General features: G+C 42.2%; 1 protein-coding gene across 8 annotated transcripts in view; it reads right to left on the bottom strand.

Annotated features, from left to right (window-relative positions):
- PMFBP1 (polyamine modulated factor 1 binding protein 1) overlaps nt 1–17,746 on the bottom strand; it is a 2,317,386-nt gene that overhangs the window by 1,508,035 nt on the left and 791,605 nt on the right. For all 8 annotated transcript variants that reach the window (XM_078668626.1, XM_078668631.1, XM_078668625.1 and 5 more), the window contains 3 exons: nt 6,055–6,201; nt 5,205–5,363; nt 2,166–2,249 (listed from right to left, as the gene is read on the bottom strand). In XM_078668626.1, coding sequence (XP_078524752.1) covers nt 2,166–2,249; nt 5,205–5,363; nt 6,055–6,201 — 390 coding nt within the window. The remainder of the gene's footprint in view (nt 1–2,165; nt 2,250–5,204; nt 5,364–6,054; nt 6,202–17,746) is intronic.

Genomic DNA, 17,746 nt, shown 5'->3' with positions numbered 1-17,746 from the left:
ATGCTCCACTCTCTCTCTGATTTCACTCCAAAAAACAATGCTGCATGTCCAACTTCAAACTTACTGACTAAACAGGGATAATCAAAATGATAACATCAATTAAACCTTCTGATCACTTCAGAGATTGTCTACCCACCAAACTCATCAAAGAGCCTTATTCTTCCATACTCCCACTTTGGTCTAAGATTGTCAGTGCTTCTTTATCCCAGGGCACAATTCCTGATTGCCTAAAGATACGGCAGGTTACACCTATCCTAAAAAAGCCAAATGCGAACTTGTTAAAACTCAACAACTTACGTCCTATCACTAACATTATGACACTTGCTAAACTTCTAGAGAAATGTGTAAACTTACAACTCTGCAACCACATCGAACAGTTTCATCTTCTAGACCATTGCCAATCTGGTTTCAGAACAAGTCAAAGCACTGACACGGCTCTGACACACATCGTGGATGTCGCCCTGAGATTACTTGATCAGAACGAACCTTGCCTGCTTATACTCTTTGATTACTCCTCTGCGTTTGATAAGGTCAAACATGACAACATAATAAATCTCTTGGAGAAAAGGATGGGTATATCAGGTCCAGTCCTAAGTTGGTTTTACTCCTTTCTTCATAATAGAGCTTAAATATATCAAAATCAATCAAACACCATCAGACATTACTCCAGTCTAAATTAGCGTACTTCAAGGATCTACTCTCTCCCCTGTGTTATTCCACTTATTCATGGAACCGCTTACTGAAATTATTACACACTCAAATATACAATATCACATGTATGCGGAGGATACACAATTGTATATGAAAATGTCCTTACCGGAAAATATCAATACTCTTAACCTCGCCCTACAGAAAACCCAACTATGGTTAACCCACAATCATCTCATGCTAAATATGTTCAAGACGGATTTCTCCTAATTACCCCCCACAATCTTTCTACTCCCATAAATGGATGGCTCAAACAGCTTACAGCGCTCAAATGTGCCCCCATGTTGTTGATTCTACTAGATCTTTAGGTGGACAAATACCTCAATATGCAAGATAACATCAGTGAAACTACCAGAGGTGCTAATTTCCATTTGAGCGCTCTAAGGAGAATTAAACCCTTGGTACTTCCAAATGACTTTCAGCTAGTAGTCCAACACCTCTTCCTCTTGCCCCTATACCACAGGAGTGCCACTCTTGCATGTCTACCCAAAGCTCTGTTGGCTCTGTTAAGGGCCCTTCTAAACTCAGCTGCTAAGCTCAAATGGCTCCCGTTTGACGCCAGAATTCAGTTTAAGATAGCCTGCATTACGCATAAGGCTCTTCTTCACAACACTCTGGTCTACCTGGCAAAAAAAAAAACTTGAATTATCAGGTGGGAGTCGTTCTCGACGCCAGAATTCAGTTTAAGATAGCCTGCATAAGGCTCTTCTTCACAACACTCCGGTCTACCTGGCAAAAAAAACTTGAATTATCAGGTGGGAGTCGTTCTCCAAGAAGTTCTAAGTCTCTAATGTTGAAGCCACAGAAGTTCAACAAAAAGAAAACTTATAACCACTCCTTTTCTGGGCTTGCTCCTAGAATATAGACTGCAATTCCCCCTTAAAAGACATCTAATCCTTCAACCACTTCCTTAAAAAAATAATTTAAACTACTGTTACTTAATATATTCCTTCAGCAGTAGGTCCTGATCTCACAAAGTTCAGACTATCTCACCTTTATACATTTCTATATCCTGAGTACTGCAAGTCATTGTACATATTTTGTTACTTGCCTTCTCTTTTTTGCTTTTGATGTTACAACTCATTTTTTATTTTCAAAACATACCGCTAACTGTATTTTTATCTGTTTATGACAAATGTTTTCCATGTTGAACTTGTGTTACTATTTGTATGGCGCTCTGATACCCGGATGGGTCATGTTCGCGCTATAGAAAACTCCTAAAATAAATAAAATATACTAGGGATACAAGAGCATGGGCAAGTCAAACAAAAATCAGCTTTGGTGAGGTAAGAGCTAAAGCAAAAGGTAGAGAGCTTACCAAAGAGGGCACCCAAAAGCGAGACAATGACAACGGATAATAGAGAGGAAAATAAACATCTGGCTGTGTTATAATTTAATTTTTGAATGCAGCAATAGAAGCTTGTAGTTCACAAACAAAACACAAAGCAGAAAGATACCTTCTGCTCAGCAGCTTGTGCCGCAGCTTTCACCTTCAGCAGCTCCCGTGTCAGCTTCTCAATCTGACTGTCCTTATGATTAAGCTACAAGGAAAATACAAATCAATGTAAATGGCAGCTCTACAGATTATGGTAAAAGAGGAGCTGCTGTATCGTCTCTTCCATAAGGCAAAGAAAGGCAGAAGCCATATGCACCATTAAGTGGTAATGCCAAATGACTTCAAAATGCTTCAATATGGCATCTTATCACTATATAAACAGCAGTACAGCAACAAAATGTTATTTTACCAGGACACCAAAAAATACTTGCATCATTTCAGGGGGAAATGAGGAGATTACTGGCATTGACAGGGTAAAGATACTAACTCAAGTCAGATCTGATCTTCTCATGAGCATGAAAGATTTCCAGTTTAACAGGCCCGGGCTTTACACAGAGAGGGTCAGGAGACTCCTCTCCCAGGATTACAGGTAGAGTGGCCCCTGCCACCAACCATTAGTGTTCCAACCGTCCGGTTTAAAGATGCCCTGGCTACCCATCCATATGTGGGAGTGTATACTCTGGGTGTGCTATTTGACCAACCAAGATTCTGGCTCTGGTGGAATGCTGAAAGACATGGAGCACACTTATGGACTTGCAGACCACAGACAACACAGTTAAAACCCAGAGTAGGTTAGAAAACAGAAAACATGGACAGAAAGGCCCAACTGTTCCAGCCTGGGGAAGAATGTAGTTGTTACTTACTTTAGTATTTATCCCACTATTTCTAACTTTGTTAAGGTGAAGGTGATATTTGGATAATAATCAACTAAAACACAAATTGAGGCAGTGTTGCCTGTGAACGACAGATTTAGAAAGTTTAACTGTTTAGACAACTCATACAGCAATATAAACTAACCCTGGGCAAAGCACAACGCTACGCTCGCGTAGTTTGCGCTACTTTGCACTACGTGAACTGCAAGTAGCACAGTGCAAAAATGCGTAGCGTAGCGGTCATTTTTTGTTTGCTCGCGGTCCTCAACGTCAAGATGGCGACCGCGAGCAAGCAAAATGACATCCTGGCGAGACATTTTCCTTGTTCGCAATCAGCAACATCAAGTTGGTCAGGTTTTTCATTGCAAGTGGTCGCGTATGCTCGCGACCGCTCGCGATGAGAAACTACCAGTCTGCGTTGAGAAAGCTGCCGCTCAAGTAAAAATCTACTCAAGCAGCAGTAAAAGACAGCTCGCACTGTGCAATATGCCATTTTCAATGATTGCACTGTGCGGACAAGCATCCGGCACTGTGCAATCATCGCGAAAAGGGTACTACGCAGTTCGCATAGTGCTACGCGTAGCTCGCGTAGTGCAAAGTACACTTCGCGTAGCTACGCGTAGCGCTACTTCGCAAACTACGCCCATACCTGCAGATGATCTAGTGTGGAATACTCTAAAGACAATTTGGTGATCCCTGCAGAGTCCTATTTTGAAATGAACCAACAGCACAGATTATATCAAATGACAAATGCAACCTGTGTTAGCACAGAGAGCGGCATCTTCAGTAACTAGCTCAGCGAGTAGGAATGCTGAAATCTCCTTGAATTCATTGTCTTTATTTCTGAGTTAAGGATGTCAATGGGGAAGAATGCACTTCATTACTTAATCATAATCTTAAAGTGTGTGCCCCCCCCCACCACCGCAACATTTGTTAAGGCTCCTCAAGGGTTTTTTGTCTGAAGAGCCTTGGGATGCGCTTGTGTGCTTTGGAGGGGTACGTGACCTGACAGAACACAAGCAGTATTTCAAGAGTCTGAAACTGCATTGCTTCTTCCTGTTGAGAATGGAAATAACCGTAAAACATGGGATCCAGGAATGCACAGAACTATTTGCCCAGGCTGTACCCGCTGAATGGTGAACACTACATTAATTGTAAATTGGTTAACATATTATGAGCTGCAGCTTCCAAAATGTATGCTTATATGCCAGTGGAGCACTCCATCCGCCACCCACTACAATTTCAAAGAAGGCAGTAATCTCGACTCCAAAAGAATTCTTGTTAAAGTCCCAGCCTTGGTCATGTCTTTAACAGAAGCTGCTAAATCAAACCGTTTTATTCTGCAGTATAGATTTCCCTACCGGGCATAGCTAGCCATGGTGCCTCAGGTGCTGTGGCATCGGGACCAAGGGGCCTATCAAATCCTGATTATTGCTGTATTTTGATACCAAATAGGCAGCCAGGGAGCCCATTTTCCTTGCTTTCTCTAGGATCCATGGTACTCTTGATACACCACTGATTGCCATATGGCTGGCTTGAAGGTTATACAGTTCTCCAAGTTTTGTTTCACTTTACCTGTCTGTCAGTAACACAAACATTGAGTCCATTTTTTAACAGCGCTCTTAGTTCAACTTGGAACTCCAGTACAAAATGAATGCAGGGGGATATGTAGAAGAAGACAATGCTAATCTATCGACATAAGAACTACTCGTAACTATCAGTACCTTTTTATCCAATTTAGCTTTGTAGTGGATTCCCATTGCAAACCATTGAAGCAAAAAACATTCTTACTAATGAGAATGCAAAAATTAGTGCTGTTGTGTTTATTTATCATCTATTGAGGGCAGAAATAGTGTATAGCTTGCATGAGGGCAGTCCACCTGAGAGTGAAGATGCATGCACAGGCTAGCATGCATTGGAGAGTTGACTTGGTGGCTGCTACATAGAAGGAAAAGTATGCTCATTCATTCCAGGTTAAGTCAGAATACTTTTGTGAAGGAAAGGAGGGCCACTTTATTGTGATGCAATGAACCAAGTGATGTGGGTCCTTAAATTTCCTTTGACACTGGAGCACATTCCGAAATCCTGAATAAATTGATTTACTGTCTCGTGTATTTTCTTATATGACAAAATTAGGAGCATGCAAGACAGCGTATTCATATTTTATGTCAAAGCTACATTTGTAAAGTTAATTTTCATTAGGACTGGACAGTTTCAGAATTCATGTGCTATTGCTGTCCTCTCATTACCTGTATAAGGAGACGTTTAAGCGCTTAAATGATACTTACTTTAGTGGCCACAAGAGTCTTTTCATTCTCCACTGCCAGGATCTGGGATTCCAGTCGGGCATGAAGGTAGCCAGTTTCCTCCTCCAAGCGATGGCAATAATCTTGCAGCTTGGTTCGTTCCTCTTCGATTTCACTGATTCTCTGCTCTTTTTGACTGATCTAATAAGCATATAATAAAAAAATGCAATTTTGGAAAGACAATGAAAACAAAACTATGGACCCTAGCTGGAGGTAGGGTTGTCAATTGGTATGTTGAAACAAGTATTAACTGGAACCGAATAATTATTGCAGTACCAATGAGTTTATTAGTAGTACAAATAGCTTGGCCAGTGGTTCCAACTGGATAAAAGCTCACATCGCTATGATGTGACCCATTCTCCATGGTGATGGATGGGTACGTAGGGGACATAGGTCTCCTTATATGATGTAGATAGATCTGTGCTGTTTTGGAGGCTCAATAGCATTATGATAAAGGAATATTTGAGCTATAATTCATGGGAAAAAGTTAAACTATAATATGAGCTCAGAACTGTAAAGAATGAAGGTACAGTAATTGCTAAGTTCATCCCCCCCCCAACTACAGGATGGACAGTCATGGCTATAATCTGGCCACAGGATGGCGGTACGATTATTTCACTTTGGAGTGAAGCTCCATCCACTCTGGAGCTTTAGCCCCTAAAGGACGGCTTATAGTACAGTTCCATTTTAAGTCCCTTTAGAAAGGAGAAGAACCCACAGGACGGGGGGAAATCCATGTGATTGCTGCTTTCTTCTACTGAATGGACAATCACAGTGCTGGCGTGGAAGTATCTAGAGTTTGGAGAGAAGGCCAGTTTAACAGCTGACTTACTTGATCTTTGGAACTCTGCATGTCATCGATGTGTTGCTGGCGCTGGATTTCCAGTTCCCCAACTGTCTGCTCTTGCTGGATTTCCCTTGCCTGCAGCTCTCGATGGGCCTCTTGCAATCTCTGAAGTTGCTCACTCCTCTCTGCAGACTAAAATACAAAATATTGTAAAAACGCTCAAACCTTACCTAAAGCATGCTTTAAAATCTTACTGTAATCATTAGTAATTTAATAAGGCACAAGGAGAACTTTACTTTGCTGTAAACAAAGGAGAGAATAGAAAATGATCAGCTCCAAACATCTGTATTGATTGGTAGAGTTATGTATTGGTGGTTTATTTCATCAAAATTACTTTGAAGGCACATGTGATTTACTTTACTCCAGGCGTACTTCTTAAGTGAGTCTTGAAAAGAAAATAAGTTACTTACCTGTAACTACGGTTACCAGTATTGGTATCTTTCATAGATTCAAATGCCTGAATCATTCCCCGTTGTTGAGATGAGTCCCATTTTGACGACAGGGAATAATTCAGGCATGTTAATCTATGATAGATTCCCGAATACGGGATAAAAAAGTAGTCCCGAAACAATGCATTAAAATGTCCACTGCATATGTTTAGCAGTAATTGGTCGCTGCTCTGGGGGGTGGGTGGCTAAAGACGGTAAGAGGCATGACGCAGACATGTCATGGACCAATGGGGAGAAGAAATAACAAAGCAACAGGAGAGCCAGCAAATGGCAAGCCTATGGTCGGGCTGAAGCCCACAACAGTAGATACAGCATGTCTCATTGAGAGAGCGCATGTGCACCGTCTAGAGCCGATACCTAAAAAGGAAACAAATAGGTACAAACAAGGAACTCATGTCTGAGTTACTAGAACTAAGTTGTACTGATAACTTCCATTCAGATGCAGCAAGATCATCCACATTTCAAACCATTACCTGTCTTGACAGCCACACCACTGGGAGGTGACAGTAACCACAGAGAGTTCTGCACTGTGCCCAAGTCTGGTAGATTAAGTTATTGTCTCAAAATGCCCCCTTTATTAGTTTAAAGGGATTGCAGGCCAAGTCGTTATTGCTTAAAGACATCACTAACATCAGTGTTTTCGTTTATTTCATTTACTTAAATGTAACAAAGTTGCTGTAATTGTTTTAGTAATAGGTAAAAAGTAAGCTCTAAAAGCAATGAGGCTGAATTTATGTTACTAATAAGTACTCCTTTGAGTGCACCAAAAATCTTTAATGCTTACAACGATCAAAGACAAGTTGCTTTGCTTTATTTTCAGTGATTTAATGTAACGAGGCTGTAATTATTTAGTAGGTAAAGGAATTAAGAGAAAAAGGGCCCAATTTGTGTTAAGAACAAAGCAGAAAATTTACCCTTTCAGTGCAACAAAAATATTTAATACTTAAAAGTCATTAAAACTAATTATTTTTAAAACAATAACTAATGCTAAAGCAGAACCCTTAATAATATAAAAACGTGATTACTCATGAAAATTGTAATAATTGAAAAGGAACTGTGTAATGAAGGCATAAGTAATAATGAGGCCGATATTATGTAATTAAGAAGCACAAATGTTAAACATACTGTTGCCCACTGTAAAATAAAATGCTATAATTGTATTAGAGCCAGACGTAAAGGGAGTACAGGCTGAGGTGTTTGCACTAAGTGTGATCCGGTATAGTAATGCTTAATTGAGACGGCAAAATACAAAAGCCTCTTGTTATGCCAGGACATGGACTCTTACACATGCCAAAAGACAGTTCAATTGTGGACGTGGGAACATGCCAATATCTTGTGGACAGAAAGTATCTGCACCAGCTGTAGAACGAACCTCTGGTTAAGGCTCAGATCTACATCCAGGTGATATCACTTACTGCTGCCACTTAGTAGATACTATCCCCTGGAGCTGCCCCCGTCACTTACCTACACCATCCGCCTACCACAGCACAAGCAAGGCCGCTACTCCCTGCCAGGCCTGGGGAGAAGCCGTGTTGAATTTCTCAGAGGAGCCATCGACCACATCGACTGCAGCCTCTGTTCTGCATTTCTCCAAGTCCAAAAGGATAAAAATAACAGGAACAAGTTGTCGGAAATGAAATTTCAATTCATGGAGAGCCTTTCTCCACTCAGTGCCTGCTCCCAAGCAGGGAGATCAATAGTGTTTAGACAGCGGAGGAAATTTTTTTCTTCCCTCTTAAAGAACCAGATCAATAAAGAAAAAAAATCCCTCAGACCTCGGAATGTGTTGTAGCAAATGTGAACAAACCAGGGGCCCAGGGCTAAACAAACTGACTGAAGACAGCAGGCAGCATCCACTGGAGTCTGTCTATAGAGGGAAGTCGCTGGAATTCAAGATCAAATACAGAACAGAATTAAGTATCCCTTCGGGGGACACTGTCACGTTAAGAGGCTCCCAGAGATCCACAGTCGTGGTGGACCGGCAAGTCAGATCTACAACAGCACTTAGGATATTGAGGCATCCTTGAAATGACTGCCGAATCTGTACCCCTTCCAGATGTATGGATGTTTGGAGACAGGCACCAATTGTAAGTTAGGTATGGTCATCACTCGAATGTGATCCTCTGAGACCGATGACTGCACTCCTCTGACTGGTACAAAAACACTAATGGAATCAGCGCACCCACTGCGGAGCACTTATCTACAGGCCAGATGTAAACATTGGTGGGATGGAAAAGTTGATCATTTTTTTAGGGGGAATTACTTCCTCTCGCAGACAGCTATAGAACGTTATTACGTGAACACATTGTTTCAGCGCCATAGTAGAAACTTTCAGAATTTTGGGAATCGATTCACAGAGAGCCTGAGAAAAAAGACCGAAAGTTGTAACGTTTCTTTCTTGGAATTTACAGCAGTACTTATGGGGTGCTGCGAATGTCACAGCTTCCCTGAAATGCTCACAAGTGTAAACGTTTACACATATGGAAATATAAGGAGTCTATTTTTCTGCATGCATAAATGTAAACAAGTACATTTGCACTGGTTAACATTTTTTTGTTTCTCCATGGGGAAAACGTTTTCCTCAGTGAAGAATCTACCGTTCTTCAGGCCGCGACCAAAGTGTGCCTCCCCCCTTGGACACACTGAAAACTGATATACTCTTGCCATTAACCAAGAGTAAACATTTGACTTTTTTCAAAGTCATTAACATCCAGCAAAGGTTTTGTGAATAAACACAGACAAATGTTGAAGTGTCTTTTGTAAGTGTTGCTGTACCAGAACTCTCACAACCAACGATATAAGCAGATTTTCTCTCACAAAAACATTTGCCATAATGGTGTAATTCTAAATCTGAATCAATCCATTTAAGAGGGCATAATCCCACCATTGGGATTTTGTACTCTTAAATTCTTATATATGTACACTCAAACTACGTGCAGAAATGCCAAGAGTTGTGGATTGGGCGATCTGAATCTGCAGTTGTGTTGTGTGATTTCCCCTTTCCCACGAGGACTTTTGTGGCTGGTACTATATTCTAATCCACTGTGTGTGGCTTACCTTCACCTTTCTCAAGTTCAATAGTCAGTCACCCTTTTCACCGCCTTCATCCTATTTGTGGCAATCACTTATTCCAGTCCAAAGGTGGCTGATCCACTACCAATCCCAGCCTGTGTAAATATTCTATTCCGGTTCACCAGTGAGTGGCTGTGTTCCTCTCAGGACTCCATTGAGAGGCTAATCAACACTCCCAGTCTACACGTCATTTGATGAAAAGTGAGTCTACTCAATCAATGAAGTCTTAAATAAACAACATGATACTAATGATTACAACTCTAGAAATGAAATCCACTAAACGAGCAGATTCTCTGTGTAATAGGGGATACAATTCAATCAATGAATGCCATGACACAGGAAACAATAGTTATAGAAGAACATAATCCTAATAATTACAAATCTAGAAGTGAAACCACAGCAGACAAATGTCACACGAGTGTAGTGAGATCTGACAGACTCGTACAAAACACAACTATATGCTAGCAACAGACACCATGAACAGGCAAGTGATATGAAAGATTTGAATTTTTTTTATTTGATACCGCGGAAATTCAAACATTGATTGAACTTTGAAATGACTTCCCCTGCTATTCCATTCAGTTTGATGGTTTTATCTTTTGTTTACAATAGTGCGAATATTGAGCGTTTGTAGCTAGAAAAACTACTCTTACATGTGAGGACCCTCATGATGAACCATTACCTGATACCAGCTACAGCGTGAACCAAGCTGCACCTGTTTTCAATTCTGGATTACTGCCTGGTGTTTTGTTAATTGAACACTGAAACTACCAAAATGAATATTAAAGTCACAAGATAGACAACATTCCCCACTTATTATGTTATGTTACAGGGTTTTATATAGCGCTCAATCACCGGTCAGGTTTCTTGGCGCTGGGTAACAGAAACAAGGCACTGCAGGCAAAAACTTAGTCATACGCTGGTCTGAAGAGCCAAGTCTTCCAGAGTTTCTGGAAACTCATATAGTTGGATGTAGATCGCAACTCGGGAGGAGTTTCAGATGTGAGGGGCAAGAACAAAAAATCTAGCACACCCCCCCTCCCATCTCTTCTTTTTAAATGATGGGATTGTGAGGAGGTTCTTGTGAGTTTACCTTAAGTTGCGATTAGGGGTGCATTTTCTTTTTATTCTTGATGATATGAAATGATTTTTGCCGAGAGGTGATTTCAAAATGATTCAACCCATTTTAAAAATAGAGCGCTGCTCCAGGGGAAGCTGGTAAAGCTTTTTCAGCAAGGGGGTTGATATGGCAATGCCTAGGCTGTTAACAAATAAGCCTGGCAGCCTGGTTTTGAATCAATTGAAGTCTATGGTTCAGGCCCTTAGGTAGGCCAAGAAATAAAGAGTTGGCATAGTCTATTCTAGAAATGACTAACGCCAAAATGACTTGGACCAAGGCATCAAATGCAAAAAAAAATGCCAATCTTCTTGATTGCCTTAAGCATAGTTGGCTTCAATAGGCACTATGTTGAAACTATAGATTTGTAATGTCTGGAATAACAGGCCATCACTACACCGGAGGGTATTGCATACGTCCAGAACATCACTCTACTGCCATACAACACAAAGTAGACAGCATGACACCTTAGTTTGTAAGCTTTGGTGCTTCACCCTACCCTTTCAGTTCCCAGAACTGGAGCTAAATATGTATTTAGGGATCCAAAAATTGATGAGACAGCAATATGGGCATCAGAAGACACAATAAGTGACAGCACAGCGATAAAGACTGCAGACGTAGCACAATAGCCGTAAAAACTTTTTTAAAAAAGGATGATTTCTACTAATGGATACCATTCCTTAAGCAGGTTTCTCATCTTTGAGGGTTCCTGAGCAAAATATTTAAAAACTGCATTGATGAGTCTCTGAGAGGAGAATAAAAAACAAGGAAAGACATCATGCAAGGTTTCAGGAAGCTTTCCTCTGTCATCACTGTCATTGCTGGGTAACTGTGTTTGGATTCCTCAGAATGCAAACATAAATCATCAGTATTAAGCTGCTTCTCTGAACGAGAATAATCATTTAAGGAAATGTTGTGACTTCTGGCTCAAAAGTAGCAAATGTACTGAAGAAAATGTAATGTACATTGGCATTACAGAAACCACTTCATGGTGCAGTCTAACTATTTATCCTCAGTGCCTCGCTAATATCAACACCTTGGCTTCCAGCATCGCATTTCATCTCCGAGGTGGAATCTCAAGCAAATTCTCCACAATTCCATGTATGGGAAGAATTTTGTTGGGTATGTGAATTTCCCTACAAATGCCCAGATCTTGGATAAGGGTAAGGACACACTGAGGGCTGAAGAGTAGAGCAGCTCACAAATCTGTACTATGATCTCTACCATAATCGATTCAAGGTGCACTACATAAGACTCTGGAACCAACATTAACACCTCACAGGCATACACATCTACAGTAATTTACCAAACACGTTGAAACAGAGTCATTCACAGTGTGAAGAGGGAGTGTCGTTCTTTCTCTTTTTGTCAGAGGAGTGGCTGTGTCTGAAAGACATAGTATATCTGAGACAATATTTTATATTGTTTTTCAGCATTAGCTACACCGAAGGCAATTGGTGTACAGAGAGTAGCAAGGAGGTGGTTCTTCCTCACTATCAGTGAGGGACCTTTATCACATCAGAGGAAAATTTGCCCAAGTCACGGATTTCCTTTCTTTTGATCACCTTGCTTCTAGATCATATTAGGCAAGCATTTCATGAGCAGCTATTAAGCTGAACACCAAGGCGCTACAAAGAACAGCCTTTAGTGTCAATCTTAAGAGTACCTTCTAGCATTTATGGCAACCATTAGCACTTGGAGGGTTTTGGATGATGCTGATAATCAACAACAAGCATTGGAAATGCAATAGGTCTCGCATTAGGAAAGTTTGAGCTATTGGTATTGTAAATGACACTTTTTTTATTTATGTGTTGGTTTTGAAAGTAGCAAAATGAATAGCTTTGTCAGTTACAATGTCAATAGTTTTAACTTTTGCAAATGTGACACCTATAGCATTTGTAATGCAATGTGTGTTGTATTTACGTGACTTAGATGTCTTGATATTACAAATAACAATGGCTTTTAATTTTGTAAATAATTAATACTTAAATGAAAGTTATTGTAATTTATAATGGCAATAGCTTAAACGTTTGTAAATAACTTTTGTGAAGATTATGTTCAGTGTATTTTATTGTGACGAAAATCCAAGAACATTGCATTTGCACCTACACACACACAGAGCCACACACACATATAGATATGGTAGTGGTGGATCTGGGGGATATGGTGGTGGTGGATGTGGTGGGGGATGTGGTGGTGGATGTGGTGGATGTGGTGGTGGATGTGGAGGTGGATGTGGAGGTGATGGTGGATGTGGTGGTGGATGTGGTGGTGATGGTGGATGTGGTGGTGATGGTGGATGTGGTGGTGATGGTGGATGTGGTGTTGGATGCGGTGGATGTGGTGGTGGTGGATGCGGTGGATGTGGTGATGGTGGATGCGATGGTGGTGGTGGATGCGGTGGTGGTGGTAGTGGTGGATGGTGTGGTGGTTGTAGTGGATGTGGTGGTGGATGTAGTGGTGGTGGGTGTGGTGATGGTGGTGGATGCGGTGGTGGTGGATGCGGTGGTGGTGGATGTGGTGGATGTGGTGGTGGATGTGGTGGTGGATGTCATGGTGGATGTGGAGGTGATGGTGGATGTGATGGTGGATGTGGTGGTGGATGTAATGGTGGATGTGGTGGTGATGGTGGATGTGGTGGTGGATGCTGTGAATGTGTTGGTGGTGGATGTGGTGGTGGTGGATGCGGTGGTGGTGGTGGATGCAGTGGTGGTGGTGGATGCGGTGGTGGTGGTGGTGGTGGATGGGGTGGTGGTTGTGGTGGATGTCATGGTGGATGTGGAGGGGATGGTGGATGTGGTGGTGGATGTGGTGGTGGATGTGGTGGTGATGGTGGTTGTGGTGGTGGATGTGGCGGTGGTGGATGTGGCGGTGGATGTGGCGGTGGTGGATGTGGCGGTGGTGGATGTGGATGTGGTGGATGTGGTGGTGGATGTGGCGGTGGATGTCATGGTGGATGCGTAACTACAATTACAGCAGGAACCACAACATGCCGATCTGAGGACTGTTCAGCAACACCCATTCAAAGATACAAGCTGTGGAATCAAGACTGGGGAGCCTTGGGGTTTGTTAACCCAACAAAGTTTGTGCTCTAAAATTAACCATTAGGGCATCAAATGCTGCAGCTCATGGGATGCAAACTGCACATATAAATGAAGGACACACATTATGTGAGCCCTGGGTGCACGTAGGTATCAAAGCATTTGGTAGAACTATTCATAAATTAAGAATCGAATAACCAATATTAAAAATATACCTTTTCAAATTAGACCGTAGCAGTTCATATTTAACCTCCACATAATGTATTGTAACTTGAGGATTTGAACGGGAAGTCTGTAAAAGCCTATAAAAAAATAGCGTCAAAAACACCTTTCCGTGATGAGGTGGGTTAAGCGCAATCAGACAACGCTCAATCTTCATTCTGGTTCCACCTGTCGCCCCTTTGAAGGGATTGCCCGAGCACATCACAAAGTACTTGGACAGGAAGGCGCCAGATGGGCAGAAAAACAAAGCACCACGAGACGGGGTGAGCGCAGGTAAGAGGATGCACGTAAACAGGCCTCGCAGTCAGGCGTGGAGAGGCGCGCGACCCGCAGTGCATGTGTGCTTCTGTTATTGTGTACAGAGAGTGGTGCACGCCCCTGAAGCGGCCGTGGATTTAAAACTGGAACTTCCCGTCCAGCAGGTTTCACGGTGGCTCGGTGTGGGTCACGTGAAACTCGCCTCACTTAACTGAAAAAAATGGCAGCTAATAGTTGTACGTTATCTTGTGTTGGTGCACGATTCAGGTATCTCTGCCTGGCCCTGCAGGCTTCTTTCAATTGTGATTTCGATGAGACACGTTCTGCTGGAGGTAAATCTTTCGCGTCGTCAGTGCTGAGGGAGGGAGGCGAGGGAGGGAGGAGAAATACGAGCCGGCCTGCCGGCCGTGAGACGTGTGAAGCAGGGGGCGGGGGGAGCGGATACCTTTGAAGTGAAGCTAAGCTTCACTTCAAAGGCGGCCGCCGGCCATTGGACTTTAAGATTTCCCTTTGAATGAGTTCCAAATGGTGGGTGCGCCATTGTGACCTTAGCCAAAGCTTGTGTGGGGCTAGAGTATTTTCAGTGTTGTTTCTCCATAATGTATGCAGTGGGGTGCATGTCCTTTGTTCCTTAAGCTAACCTATAGAGTTGTGACACTTTGTTTGTTTGAAGTCTTAGTAGATCACGTGATCTATGGGGTATGACTACTTTCTGCGCAAGTTGGTGTAGCAGGTTTGTGTTGCTAATTATTTCGCTGAGAATGTTTTACTCAATTCTGATTTTGGCTCCTAAATTGGTGATGCGACACGGCAGTCAGGGGAGGGGGCCGAGCGACGGAGGGAAGGCAGAGAAGGGGGGGGAGGAGAAATGCGACACGGCGGGCAGGGGAGGGGGCGGAGCGGGGAGAGGGTGTGAAAGCAGCAGGGGCCTGGAGTGCGGCTGAGGGAACAAACGGCGATTTGGTGATGTGCACGCGCATTTTAGGTCAATGCGCTTGCGCATTGACCTAAAAGCCACGGGCACAGCACCAAATCGCCACAGTTAGGTAAACTTTGTTTAAAGCCCTATAGTCTCGCTTCTCTCAATGCGCATGCGCATTGATAGGTCACGAGACCTAAAAAGTTTTAAAAAACAGGAAAAAAGCCAAATGGAATTTGAATTTGGGTGACTGCTGGAACCCCTGAACATGGCTCAGTTCATTGGTGAGTTTTGACATCTGTATGTGAAAAATAAAACTCAAATCAGTAGGGGAAAGTGGTGCCATGCATATCGTAGAGTGCTGTACTCCCTCCTAAGAACCATGCCCGTTCGCTGACAATGTTCTGGGGTCCCAAGCTGTAACAGGCATATTTAAAGGATATGTTTGAAGAGAAACATTAGTCATTGGAGTAAATAGACCTCAGGATAATGGAAAAGCACTAAGTTGTTATTAGAAAAGTATAGATTTTGCTTTCTTGCTCTAGAATCGTACTAGTTGGGTGGGACTGGGATAATCTACATTTCCCATCTTTAAACTACTCTAGCTTGTGGTTCTATGATGTGTACGGTACTGAAAAATGATTACTTATCTAGCTTAAAATACAAGAGTCTATTTTAAGTCTCAATTGTGTTTACTTGGCCAAACACAGCATAACACATACCTGGTGAAATCAAAGTATAAAACTTTCCAGCATTTCAATATGCGCCAATCTCAGCAAAACTACTGTTTAACAAAGACCATTCAACATCTCCATCCCAAAAGGGAAATGGGAAAGAAGTAAATCTTTGACTTGGGACCATGGAAATGAGCTGTACTTGGGTGGAGCTTGATGTAGTAGACATCTCATCGGGTTGTGCCAATGTTTTGCCAGTGTTGAATGGACGTAGCCATCTCATCTGGTTGTGCCAATGTTTTGCTAATGTTGGATGGAAGTACACATCTCATCTGGTTGTGCCAATGTTGGATGGAAGTAGACATCTCATCCGGTTGTGCCATTGTTTTGCCAGTGTTGGATGGAAGTAGACATCTCATCAGAAGATAAGTCCATAGTCCACAGACAGAGCTAGTGGACACTCGGAAGGATGCAGATTTATTTCTTTGGATGACCTGTGCTCTGATCCTGCAGGGAAGAGAGTTGAATCTGATAGCTCTGATCCGGACCGGAGCCTAATGGATGCCAGATGCCGCACATGGTGAGGTTGGCTGATGGGGAACTCTTGAGTGAAGGATGTGCCTCTCAGCTACTAAAGTGTGAAAAGAGCTAGTTAAGCAGAGGAGGTCTAGAACAGTAATTATTAAATTTCAGATACAGTATAAGGCCTGTTGGTGCAGAGGCAGCATCTGAGTCGAAACTATGCTGAGTTCTCTCAAGGTCAAATTCAGACATGAAATGGTAGGGTCTTTGTGTTTTTGCAAACATGCCTTTCCAACATACTAAAAAAACTTCCAGTTATACTTTCAAATTGAAGTAGGTCTCTTGGAGATTCGCTTATTTGGTTCTGCTGCCTGGATTTACACTAAGGTTACCATCTTTAATTGGTCTGGAATCAGGAAGTGATTCGAACTGAAGAGGCCCAAGACTGCTCAAACCCCTCCTTTTATATCTATGTCGAAGCAGGTAAAGTCAACACCATCAGCATTGAATTTCCCTGGCACCAAATACTTATGAGAAGAGATCTGGAAACCTCCTTGAGGACTTAAGTTATGTGGAGAGAGCACATTGGAGGTGAAGGGCATTGCTGTTTAAGTTTAGTTTAGAATACCTGTGTTCTGGGGTCCACAAGTATGACGTACACTCATAATAGCTAAATACCTCCTGAAAGGTATGTATGTCCCTGTCGTGAATGATGCCAGAGCAGACTGAAAGGTACCAGAGCCAAATACCTGGCATAGGAAAGGGGTGTGGGGATTTATCTGGAGCTACAGCCGTTTGAAAGTTTCGGAGAACGGCATCAGTGAAAAAGGAAAACAAAATATTTGTATCTCATGTCAGCAAACTGCTTTGTCCTATCCATCTTAAATTAATGGTGGGAGCACAGAGCCAGTTGGGGCTGCATCTTTTGATCCTGATAACTCATGGTACTGATGGTTTCGATCTCTGAGGTTCGTGTTTATCAGTAGTTGTTTATCACCAGTCACTTGCCCTTTTCAAGCACAACACAACTTATTTCTTGCCTGACATATTATGGCACAGACACAAATTGCACGTTCTGTGGCAAGCATTCTTTTAAATATAACTTCTAATCTTTAAGAATTCCAATGCAGGTGCCCCCCTTATGCTCTTCTGACTGAAAGAATGATTTTTGAGCCCACGCCACTCCTTCAAGATTAAAAATGTACTACAAGGACACTAGAGCAGAGTCATGTCATTTGTGTGGTCTGTGATTTCCACTTATTAAAAGGTGGGCAAGAAAGGGAAAATACAGAACTATGCAACTTGATAGGGGCATTTCTAAAATTTGGCAGGGCAGTTAAAAATGGTAAAATATGCAGGTTTAGCTGCATGCTTTAAATTATGAGCTATAGGGCCTGTCAGGT

Source organism: Lissotriton helveticus, chromosome 12 (genome assembly GCF_964261635.1).
Source record: "Lissotriton helveticus chromosome 12, aLisHel1.1, whole genome shotgun sequence".
Classification (NCBI taxonomy): Eukaryota; Metazoa; Chordata; class Amphibia; order Caudata; family Salamandridae; genus Lissotriton; species Lissotriton helveticus.
The sequence above is the reverse complement of the archived record's forward strand: the minus strand, read 5'-3'. Positions and strand labels throughout refer to the sequence as shown.